Source organism: Harmonia axyridis, chromosome 5, assembly GCF_914767665.1.
Source record: "Harmonia axyridis chromosome 5, icHarAxyr1.1, whole genome shotgun sequence".
Taxonomy (NCBI): domain Eukaryota; kingdom Metazoa; phylum Arthropoda; class Insecta; order Coleoptera; family Coccinellidae; genus Harmonia; species Harmonia axyridis.
In genome coordinates this window covers 40571941-40585192 of record NC_059505.1, presented here as the reverse complement: position 1 = coordinate 40585192, position 13252 = coordinate 40571941, and the positions used below count along the sequence as shown (strand labels likewise).

General features: G+C 39.1%; 1 protein-coding gene across 2 annotated transcripts in view; it reads right to left on the bottom strand.

Annotated features, from left to right (window-relative positions):
• Positions 1-13252, bottom strand: part of LOC123680369 (integrin alpha-PS2-like) — a 115888-nt gene that overhangs the window by 31890 nt on the left and 70746 nt on the right. For both annotated transcript variants that reach the window (XM_045618238.1, XM_045618239.1), the window contains exon 4: positions 9768-9888. In XM_045618238.1, the coding sequence (XP_045474194.1) occupies positions 9768-9888 (121 nt within the window). The remainder of the gene's footprint in view (positions 1-9767; positions 9889-13252) is intronic.

Sequence of the window (13252 nt, the reverse complement as noted above, 5' to 3'; positions counted from 1 at the left end):
AGAGCAAAGTAATAAAAGTTATTGATGAAAAACTGAATCAGTAAATTTTTGTAGCATTTCATCAATTCAAAAGTTTCAATGGCTTTTTGTAGCCTTTCTATATGAGGATAGGGCAGTTATAAATATCCGAAATCTAATGAAAGATTGTGAAAAAGCACCATTTTCATTCTTCATAATGAGTAAACCACATTTTTCAGCAGAATTTTTCTCAAACAGAACCCCACAAATTCTTCCCTGTTTTGTTTAGGCTACCGAATATACAGGATCAAGTGACTTCGTCTCACACATGACTTCAATTTATTCGAGAGAAACGTCAATTCACCCTAAAAAGATGCCCGTTTACTTCGTTCTGGCTTTCCAAAACGGCGGAAATGCCAACCCAAAGCCATCGTGGGGTGGCGACTGACAAATCGATTAGTCCGCGTATCTTTTAATGATGTTTTACAAGGGTGAGTCGACAAATGAGAGTAGGAAGTGGATTTCGATAGGCCTACTGAAGGGTGCAGGTTTCAGACGTTTTCAGGGATAACAAAGCGTTGTAATATTTATTGGAATCTAAAACAAAATGAGTAAGGCATTGACGTAAACTCGTGAGCTTTCGAGCGTTCATTGTTTATGCTCCAATTGCGCTTTTAGAGCTTAAGGTAGCGTTGGACGATTCATGATGAATTTCGAAACCTTTCTGAACAGAAATGTCAACATACGTATGCGTACAGCTTTGCTTTCTCCGTTTTTTCCGAAATTCGAGGCTTTATTGTAAAAAACTGGTTTTATATTTAGGATTCAGAGTATTGTCCATCGCTGGCCACTACTTTCTGCCATCTTTCGGGCAGCGTACGAATCCCGCGTTAAAAAAAAAAACTGGTCTTCTTTTGTAGCGATCCACGAATCGATCCAATTTTTTAATTCTTCTTAAGACCGGAAGTGCTGGCCAACCAGGCCGTGTTACATTTATCGGAACAAGTGATAGTCCGAGGAAGCAACGTCTGGAGAATACGGCAGGTGGGGTAGGACTACCCATTTCAACGTTTCCAAGTATGTCTCGACCACTTTCGCAACATGGGGTCGTATCATGCTGTAAAATAACTTTATCATGTCTCCCGTTGTATTTCAGCCTTTGTCTTTCAATGCTCGGCTTAAACGCTTCAATTGCGTTCGATAACGATCGCTTGTGAATGTTTCAATCGGTTTCAACAACTCATAATACACTACGACGAGCTGGCCCCACCAAAAACTGAGAATTCGACCTTGGAACCGTTAATATGGAAGCATGGCCGGGATATACCCATCATTTTCTGCGCTTGGGACTATCGTAGTGAACCCATTTCTGTCTCCAGTCACAATGCGATGCAGAAAACCCTTCCGTCTTTATCTTGCAAGCAGCTGTTCACAAGCAAACAAACGCCGTTCAACATCTCTCGGCTTCAATTCGTACGGCACCCAATTTCCTTGTTTCTGAATCATTCCCATGACTTTCAGACGTTTTGAAATGGCTTGTTGCGTCACTCCCAATGATCCTGCAAATTCTTGTTGCGTTTGACACGAGTCTTGATCAAGTAATGCCTCCAATGCTGCACCTTCGAAAACCTCCTGTCTTCCACCGCCATGCTGGTATTCAACGTCAAAATCACCGTTCTTGAAGCATTGAAACCACTCTCGACACGTTCTGTCTCTAATAGTGGCTTCACCATGGGTATTTGAGAGCGTTCGATCACCCTTAGACGCAGATTTCTTCATATTGAAACAGAAAATTAAAACTTCACGCAAATGACAAGAATTTGGCTCGTAAGCGGATATGTTTAATCGAGAATAACTTCATGATGCAGACAAAAATCGACTAATATTTTGATGGCGTTATGTTTACAAATACCTAAGTTTATTGTATGACATCTACAATCTATTTATTTCGACTACCACTTATCGCTACAGTCATCTATTGCTAAACGGCGGAAGCGAAGTTGTGAACCTAATACTTTGACATTCTCAACTGTCAAACCAATACAAAAACCATCGAAACTTCTAATGCAGCGAAAAGAATACCCGTTATATACAGGGTATTCCTAAATTGAAGGTACAAAGGAAGCTCATAATTTAGTTTCTCTGTGACTATTGCTAATCTTATTGTGATTATACAACTCATGTTCTGAGGAACCAATAGAATCCGTAACTTTCCCATAGTTATGGCGTAGTGATAAGTGAATATATTACTTGACGACGTGGTATAATCGTTTTGGTTTTTCGCCTCCTGGTATATTGTGATCATTTCCATAGTAACATTCTTGGAGATTCGCAAAAATATAAAAGTAAAGCTCAGTGAAATGTCATTGAATTATCAAAATGAGGTGCTTTGGTTATAGTTATAATTATTCGTTATATAATCGTAAAGAATACCACTCGAGCATAGACAATATATTTCAATTACACGAATCTCTTCACTTGACGTAATTCGCAAAACACCACTCGAGCTGCGCTCTCGTGATGTTTCGCTAAATAAGTCTCGTGAATCGGTCATCGAATATTTTCTATGCTCTTGTGATATTATACCTGTTATTTTGATTTTGTTTTATTAACATGAGTTTCAAAGAAGATGTAGCGTATGTTTTATTACAGGAATAAATTGAAAAAAACTTGCCCAGAAGCAAGACCAGCAAAACAAGACAGAGTTCCGTGACCAATTTCCGAAACTGGCCACATCTGTGTCGTTTTTCCTCGTTTTGCGGGACGTCGGCACATCTCCTTCACAAAAGGAAACATGACTCGTCTCGTACGTCATAAAGAAGCCTTTTTACTACTTCCGGAAGTGGCGTCATCTTTGGCGGAGCGAGGGCCGTAGGCAAGTGGGGTTTCTTGGAACGTGCTAGCCATCGGCGCGTTTCTTAATTTTTTTAAGACAATGAACATGACGATGATGATGATCTATTGTCTACAGGTGTGGATCGAAAACGCCGCCCAAACGAAGGATGTTTCGGTGAGTTTTGATATTTATCTTGATGTCTACGGTTTGTACTGCTAGTATAATTTGACTGGAATCATTAAATGTGAAAATAACAGGCCAATTGAAAACTCCCCGTTTTACTATAGTAAAACATATCTCGAAAATAAAGCGTTTGTGGGCCCATATTCATAGGAATTTTGACATTGAAATTATCCGATGAATCTGTCATCTGTGTTTATTTGTACTTTCAATTGAGGAACACCCTGTATAGTACCTATGTTTCACTGTCGATATAGCCCTCTTTCAATTTGACGTCGTAATTCGACTCAATTTGATCAATATAATTCTGTTTCATGTTTCAAGACAATATTTAAACTATTTAGAACAGTTACCAGCCTAAGCCTATTACTCGGCGGGTTATACGGCCGTTTGGTCATATCTCAAAAAAGGTCGATCGCAGAGGAAAAAGTATAGGACGCTTTTTCTTCAGAAAAATGAGATCTAAATTTTTTACAATCACACAAATTTATCTCAGTTGCATCGTTTCGAAGATTTTCGCGAAAAAAACAAATTTTTTTCGGCGGGTTATACGGCTTTTTAATCATATCTCAAAAAAGGTCGATGGTACAGAAAAAAGTATAGGACGTTTTTTCTTCAACAAAATGAGATCTAAATTTTTCATAATCACACAAATTCACCTCAGTGGTGTCGTTCTCGAGATTTTCCACAAAACACCAATTTTTCGCGCATTCCACTGTCGCCGATACGTTATTCCGCATTCTCCAAGCCGGATTTCTCTCATCCGACAACCGAGCGTCGTCTTCCGGTCTCACAACCGTACATCGACTCGCCACAAACGGTCCTTTATTCCTTAATCCCGCGTATATGTCGGTCCGTTTTTTTTTCTTCAACATCTCGGCGCAGACGTGACTTGCAGTCGGCATCATCGGCGTGAAAGCTAATGCGGTTTTAAGTGCGTTCCGATTCGGGGCCCCGTTATAGATCGGCCGAACGCCCCTTGATGGATACGAATCCTTAGTTAGCGAGTAAAATGATTGTTTTACGGCTAGGCGAAACGTTAATTTCTCGGCCGGCTTTGGCGTTTACGCTGAAACGGGAAATGACGCCGATTGTTGGTCTTGCGTTATGAGAGACGCCGAACGGAGAACATCTAATGCTGGGTTATTTCTTCAGATCGCTCGGGGGGTTTGAATAGTGACAGATATTAAACACCATGGTTTTGGAGTGATAACGACGCTTCTGGCGTGATCAAGACGGTTTTGGTGTGATTACGACGCGTTTGGGGAAATGCTTTTGACGTGATAACGCTTCTGGCGTGATTATGACGCCTTTAGCGTGATTACGACGATTTTGGTATGATTACGATGCTTTTGGTGTGATTACTACGCTTTTGGTGATATCATGATGCTTTTGACGTGATTAACAGGCTTTTGTCGTAATTACGACGCTTTTGGTGTGATAACTTCACTTTTGACGTGATTATGATGTTTTTGGCTAGGTCATGATGTTTCTGGTGTGATTATGAAAATTTTGGCGAAATTACGATGTTTCTGGTGTGATTATGAAATTTTTGGCGAAATTAGGATGTTTCTGGTGTAATTATGAAATTTATGGCGAAATTACGATACTATTGACGAGTTCACGGCTCTTTTGGCGTGATAACGACGTTTTTGCTTTGATAACGATGCTATTAGTTAATTAACACGCTATGTACAAACAGTTTGCGTAAATAAAGGGTGTTTTTTTATAGCTATAGAACTTTAAATTGCAATTAAACAACGATGGATTATTCGATTGACATGAATTTTATTTATCCGCAAGATAATCTTGTGGCATTACATTTTGAATATGATTTCTGGCATATGACCGCCACGGCTGGCTCGGATGTAGTCCAATCTGGACGTCCAATTTTCGATGACTTTTTCCAACATTTGTGGCCATATATCGGCAATAACACGCCGAATGTTGTCTTCCAAATGGTCAAGGGTTTGTGGCTTATCCGCATAGACCAATGACTTTACATAGCCGCACAGAAAGTAGTCTAGCGGTGTTAAATCACAAGCTCTTGGAGGCCAATTCACAGGTCCAAAACGTGAAATTAGGCGGTCACCAAACGTGTCCTTTCAATAAATCGATTGTGGCACGAACTGTGTGACATGTTGCGCCGTCTTGTTGGAACCACAGCTCCTGGACATCATGGTTGTTCAATTCAGGAATGAAAAAGTTAGTAATCATGGCTCTATACCGATCACCATTGACTGTAACGTTCTGGCCATCATCGTTTTTGAAGAAGTACGGACCAATGATTCCACCAGCTCATAAAGCGCACCAAACAGTCAGTTTTTCTGGATGTAACGGTGTTTCGACATACACTTGAGGATTAGCTTCACTCCAAATGCGGCAGTTTTGTTTGTTGACGTAGCCATTCAATCAGAAGTGCGCTTAATCGCTAAACAAAATAAAATGGACGTAGTGCGCGATACGTATTCCGGACAGAACTATTATTTACGAAATAAAATTGCACAATTTTCAAGCGTTGTTCAGGCGTGAGTCTATTCATGATGAATTGCCAAACCAAACTGAGAAGAAATCACTTGACAGCCGTTAAATCGGTCGCCATCTCGAACAGTAATGCCATCTTAAAGTTATATACCACGATAAAAAACACCCGTTATACTCATTGGATGGTTCAAAAGTCTGGAAACATTCATTTCGCGCACAGGAAAATCGGAATTCTGATACTGGGGTCTTTAGTAATTTCACCAGAAGAATCGAATGGGGCAATCAGATTTTGGGCCCAAATTACGGCGTTTCAATTTGGCTCAGTTTCATATCAACTGTTGTGGCTTTATGGTTGACAGAAGGGTTTTGATGAAGTGTAGCTAAAATATATCTAAACATCCGTAGCGAAAATCAATAAAGATTCGAAAAACTGGTATAATCTTCACAAAAGAGTCGGACTACAAGAAACACTCTGTATGTCGCAAATAAAGCATTTGCGGGCCAACACGTATAGGGTTTATTTTTCTTAATCTTCCAATGAATCTCTCATTTTCCTTTTTAAACTTTGAACATAAAAATGTAAGTTTTCTCTGGATAGAATCCGCAGTTTTGAACTTGATAGGATACTATTATTTCGAACATTTCTTGGTCCTTCCGTTCTGGATTTATTGTTTCTACGGACGACCAAACACAATCGAATTTGATGTCAGTGAGCCCATACGATTATCGTTTGTGACCATTCCAGACACAAAATTCCAACGTACAGACATTGCGACGAAATAAGACAGCGATCTCTCCAAAAACCCAGCAACACCAAACTAAGCCTTCTTCGACATCGAAATCTTCTTATCTCAAAATAGAATCTCCACGTCGTCCACCCTTCAACAGCGTCATCTTTAAACGCCCGTAGCACCCCATTCCTTCACGTATCGTTAAACCCACCGGCTTCTGGGAGGAAGCTCCGACGAGGACGATCCCCAGGTCTATTTGTAGTATTTGTACCTCGTCGGGAAGGCCTAAATTGGAATTCCTGGAATCAACAACCTGACACCGCGACGCTACGTCCTCCCTCGCGGAGAAATAGCGTATGCCGGGTGCCGACAGATATACGGGGTGCGCCTTGATAATTGGATGTGTTTACGATACCGGTACGATCTAGGTGTCGGAACGAAACGACAGAGCTTCCTGTCGGTGAAAGGAGGCACGTCCGCTTCTCCGAGCGTTGATACGTAGCTTTTTTTTGGGTTTTTTGTCGTACAGGAACTGCTAATTGGCTGGGGATTTTTTTTTTGAGGTTGGTATCGGAGATTCCGTTCTATTGGCAGGATTGGAAAATTCTGGGGTTTTCAGGCGAGGTCTAGTCAGCTGACTTTTCGCTTACTACTACGGTAAGCACCTTCAGAGATTCCTAGATCGTAGATTTTAATTCAACGTTGGATTTCTTCGATATCGTTGTCGATTTGTCCTTCGATGTGTATAATCCTTTAGTTGTCAATTTTTTGAGAATTGGTTGACATTTTAAACTAGAGGAGATTGCCAAAGTTTCTGCTATAACAGAAGGAGATGAATTCATGAATCAGACCCTTAAAATATTGTATTTTTCTTATATATATTTTAGCATTGCTTCAAACTTTCAACATAAAAAGCAGCGAAATTTTGCCGCAGCCGCCAGGGCCAGCACACTGGACATTTTGCCGGGGCGTCAAATTGTAGGGGCGCAAAGTCAATCAATAAAACAAGAGCCAATTTTATTGAAATCGAATAGGCGCTCTCAACTAGCTAACAAATACAAATAGGTTCTAAAATGCCCCTTTAAGAACTACGTCGTCGTTTTTTGATTGAATCTACAAAACGTCCTTCAACAAATTTGACAAGGTGATTTTGAGTTGAATAATACGATTTCATATGAAATTGAGAAGATTCCTGAGAGGAAAAACAGAGGCTCTTTTGAAGAAAATAAAGATAAATAAGACAAAGCACTGCGGAGAAATTTTATTTTGCCGGGGCGCCAAAATGTCTTGGGTTGGCCCAGATGCTGCTTTTTTTACCATTTAGTGGACGATATTTTTGAAGTATGTAAACAGTTTTCAAGAGCAAAGAGACATAACGGTGAATATTGAAGTAAGTCAACTTTGCAAAATTTGGAAGTTGGAAAACAAAAAAATATATATATTGTAGGCGAAGTAACCGCTTTTAGAGCAAATTGACCTTGCGCAAAACATTCGTTGAATAGTTATTCATAATAAATGTGCAGAAGGCATTGACATTATGCAGCATCGAATAACAAAAAACAGCAATTTACAATTATGCAGAAAGCACCTCAGCATTTTCCATTTCGCCAGGAGCGGCAAAATTTTGCCGAGGCGCCAAATTGTAGGGGATAAAAGTCAGTTCATAAAAAAAAGACTTTTTGCACGAAGAATAACATAGCCTCCTTTGAAGAAAATTCACATGAATTAGGTAACGTAGGGCGGCAAAATTTTATTTTGTCGGTGCGCTAAAATGTCTGGCGGTGGCCCTGTGTTTCACTGAAGTTGTTTATAACGAGAATATACATTCAAATTGGGTGTATAATTTAGCAAATTGTTTCGTAATATTTTTCAATTGATGAATAAGTAGATATTCAATTTGGAGACTATTACCGAATTACTCTCAACTTAACTTGCCTGCAACTTACGGATTACGGAACCTTCTCTAAGCAATTGTGTATATATAGGGTTGGGTAAGGTACAGACCGAGAACAGTGGCCCATACAGAACCAATTTAGAAACAACAATTGCAGGCTCCGATTCTGTAGCTCGCGTCATCTTCGTCCCTGCTACATCTGCGATGCATGTGTCTCTCGTTCAAGACAATAACCGCACACAAGAAAGTAACGAGAAGAAAACAAAGTGCGGATGTTCGTAGCCAATAGGCCTTCCGACGTTGACAGGCGTCAAAAACCTTCCTTACTTCCAGGAAGTCATGCTGGGATGGACAAAAAGTGAATGAAGAGATTGGAGGCTGTAACTTTTTGAACGGTCGTTATTCTAACATATCGCTATGTAATTTTGTCACAATGTCTGGAATTTTCGGATTTTGAACCGGGAATGGTCTCAAACATAGAGTATTAGCATAGATAGAGGGAGTATACGCAATTTTTACATGTACCCAACATGGTTAGATTACGTTGTCCGATTGTGATTTATTTTCAAATCCACAATTTTACTATATCGTTATGAATGTGTATTATATTGAATGAAATATATTTATTTCAGTGATTCCCGATTAAATATGCAGATTTTAATATTTGGAATCAGATATTTTTCCTAATTGTCGAATTTATAATAAGCAGAATATTTATTATTTTCTGTATCTACCTGCTGAAATCCAAGGTTTGGCAACTTTTGCTCTCCTAGTGTCATCGGTTGTTTCATGTCGTTTGGCACGCTTGAAGTTTGTTTTCTGAATTTCTGATATATTTAGGTATTTATTTCGATATATTTTTAGTTAATATGGAACGTTGATTCACTATGATACATAAGAAGTGCGTTCTTTGTGGAGAAACTCGCGAATTGAGTGAAATATCGTATCACTGATATGTTTTCATTTCCGCGCATCTGATGTCAAATTTGATAGTTCATGTTGGGGACAGAATTTGCTTACTGAAAATGGCATATGCTCCTTCTATCTATGTTTATTAATCTGGGTTCTCAAACGATGAAGAATTCCGATAACCAAAATCTACTGAACCTAGAAAAATGAGGAAGTACTAATGAGAAGATTCGAGATCTTCGCAGTTTCGTCTTTTCCAACGGTGTTAAGTCCGGACTTCTCGCTGGCCACGAAAATAATCCAAAACTATAATCAAATTTGTTCAACGTTGAAAAAATTCTCGAAAAACGAAATAAGGTGAGAAATCTGTTAAAAATCAGAAGAAGTCTAATATTTCGGGAACTGTTGATTTTAAGTTATGACTAAATATGGCTCAAACGACAGCATGTTCTCCAAGGTTCACATCTAATTTGAAAACCTACTGTATATTACTAAAATGCAAAAATGCAACAATTTGAATTTGAACTACAGAATAGCGATCGATAATGATTCTATCATCGAACAATAGTCAATAAAACGTCAAAAAAGGCTGTGCCTTCTGCCGAACCGTTGATCTATAAATAATCGCTGAATAATGAGTGTTTAATTGCCAAATTTGTCGACGATTTCACACTCAATTAAACTGGAACGTGACAAATATAGTCAACTGTTAACAATGATCGTTTCTCGGAACACGACCACCTCAATTAGAGTGGTACTCGAAGGTTCTACTTACATGTTCGACAGGGAGAGTACTCCGCAAAAGATGTGAAGGCTCCATTTGAGACGTAGCAGGTTCCTACAGGGTCTCTCCTTTTCTTTGTCAAGGCGTACCAGATGTATCTTGGGGCACAGGCCTGAAAAAAAAAACGTAAATTCAACGAAATGGTTCATTAGACAAGAAGAGGCCAGGAGCCTCTAGTAGCTAGTAGATTTTAAGAATAGGAAGAGCCTTATAGTTCAATGGAGGTAGTTTATCTAAAGATTTGAAAGGTTCTTGTAGATACATGTGGCTAGCAGATCTGTATAACAGGCCAATTGGAAAGTCCCCGGTCTACCATAGTAAAACACTTTTTTTTTTGGCAAAATTCGATTTTATTATTCAACATAGTTGCCTTCGAGGGCGATACAGCGATTATAGCGATCTTACAACTTTTCTGAACCATTTTTGTAGTACGATTTGTATTTCGCTTCGAAATAGGCCTCAGTATTGGCGATTACTTCTTCATTAGCGCTAAATTTATTTCCAACGTGCATTCTTTTGAGGTCTGAGAACAGGAAAAAGTCGCTGGGGGGCAGATCTGGCGGATACGGTGGATGCAGAAGCCATTCGAAGCCCAATTCATGCAATTTTGCCATTGTTTTGATTGATTTGTGACACGGCGCATTGTCTTGATGAAACAGCACCTTTTTTTCTTCAAATGGGTCCGTTTTTTAACGATTTCATCCTTTAAACGATCCAATAACGGTGAATAATAATCGCTGTTGATTTACTGGTCCTTTTGGAGGTAATCAATGAATATTATACCTTGCGCATCCCAAAATAGTGATACCATAACCTTGCCTGCTGACTGTTGTGTTTTTCCTCGCTTTGGATTCGGTTCATCGTGTGCAGTCAGGGCCGTCGCTAGGGCGTAGGCAGGGGAGGCGACCGCCTAGGGCGGCAAAATTCTGGGGCGGCATTTCAATCTTGATCAACAAAAATCATATGTGTAGAAATTCAAAGTAAGAAATGAGATTTAAATCGGTTAGAAACAACACGAAAATATACAGACAATTTAATCAACATTTTAAACTATCAAAGGTGCCGCATTATACACTGTTGTGTATAATGTATAATCATAAATATCCAGATGTCGTGTAAACCCTCTCACAGCTGTTTACTGTTGACGAGATATTGATGCTAAAAAACACATGTTCTAATCAGGCGTGTCGGCCTTCTCTTTGTACACTGCTCAATTTTATTGCTTTATTAGGGTAGCCGTTGGAGGATATTTTTCTCTACAATTCTTCAACCAGAATGCCTATTCCCAGATGAATGCAAAATATACGAAAAACGTTTCCATTTTATCATTTCCATCTCATCCTTCCTAAGAAATACATATCTGAGAAGTTTATTTTATTTTATACCACGTACCATTATATCATTATTATTATATTATATATAACAATATTTTTTTGATCGTACTGTATGTGCAAAGTGAGTGTTATATTCTGAATTTTTCGATTTGCCTTTGGATTTAAGGATTTCAAAGTAGATTACTGAAGGTAAGTTCTATAATTTTTTATTTTCATCATTTCCTTATTATTATCATTTTTCGGCACTGGGAAGTACCTACGTTCGAAACGTCGGATGATGAGATAGACTTAATAGAAAAAATCATATTCATTTATTTCAAAATAGGTATAATGTTCCCAAAGAAATATGATCCGTGTTTCTTTCTGGTACGTTTCCGGGGTGGTAGTAGTGCGCCCCAAAACTGTTCAGGCGCCCCCTGGAGAAAAATTGGGGCGCTTAGATTCAGTTACGATATTCTGCTTTATGAACAAAAATTCACATGTTCAAAATGTAAGGTGCCGAAAGAGAAAACAAAAATTTCAAGATAATATTTTTCTAAAACGTTCTCATACTTCCCTCGCCCGGAACTTTCAATTGCCCCTTGAAGAACTTTTTCTTAATTAAATACTGAATCAGGGCCCGCTCTGGAGGCTGGCTAATTCGCATTTTGCCGGGGCGGCAAATATTGGAGGGCGGCATTTTCAATTTTTTCCGGAAAGATATTTTTTGTTCTAGTCATTCATATTATGTATTCCTATTATTGTTCCTTACCAATCCTAAAATGATTTTCATTTTTTGTACAAGTTTGAACTTGTTGGTTTTGTTTATATTTTTTCTATGTTATTATAATTGAAATTTTACAAACTGTCGCCTTCAACTTTTTCATATTTCGGTAGAAGACCCCGATAACCCAAAATAATTTGTTTGCATTCTGCAGAGTTGACTGTTAGGGCGGCAAATTGGGTATTTGCCTAGGGCGGCAATTTGGCTAGCGACGGCCCTGTGTGCAGTCCACTCAGCTGACTGTCGATTGGACTCCGGAGTGAAATGATGGAGGCATGTTTCATCCATTGTCACATATCGAGGCAAAAATTCAGTTTTATTGCACTTAAACAGCTTCAAACACTGCTCAGAATCACTAACACGTTGTTGCTTTTTATCGATTGTGAGCTCGCGCGGCACCCATTTTGCACACAGCTTTCTCATGTACAAATATTCGTGAATGATATGATGTAGACGTGCAGATGCTATCTTCACAATGTCTGCTATCTCGTTCAACTCCACTTCACGGTCATTCAAAATTATTTTGTGAACTTTTTTGATGTTTTCATCGGTGACAGCCTCATTTGGGCGTTCACTGCGTTCGCCGTCTTCTGTGCTCATTTCACCATGTTTAAACTTAGCATACCAATCACTGATGGTTGATTTTCTTGGTGCAGACTTCAGAAACTCTTCATCAAGCCAAGATTTTGCTTCAAAACTGTATTTTTTCCCTTCAAAAAGCAATATTTTGTCAGCACACGAAATTCTTTTCTTTCCATCTTTTTTCAAATAACAAAAGTAGCTACACTCACAACGGAATATCTCACAAATTAATGGTAGGACTGCTGTCAAAATGTGACACGTATCGTTTAAAGGTTGGTACTAACTAAAAGTCACATTGATTTAATACTAGCACCGTCATTTGTGCATCAGACCGGGGACTTTTCAATTGGCCTAATAATAGATCTATAGAAATAAAGATATTTGATGTAGGTATAGAAAGGAATGATTAACAAAGCTGTTAAATTCACAGAATCGATGGATCTTTATATCTAATACGCCCATATATCTCTAGCGCCAGCAGCATTGAGTACCTATGTCCCAATGGAGGCTTTGTTACTGTGTCCTTAGGCCACTTCAGATACAACAAAGTTAATTTTTACGAAATGATGGAACTGCACCCCATTTCGCAGCTTGGCGACCAATTACCAGTAAGGTGGCGTAAGGCCACAGTAACACCAAACCTTCTCACACGCGGAATCGCGAAACTGGAATGTTACGGCAATCTTTCCGCATATTACGCGCCCAGGGAAGTTCAAGCAGGGTCAGAGCCGATTCCGTCTTAGGTAAAGCTCGTATGAACACGGCGAGTGGAACGGCCAATTATTCAACGATTAGAA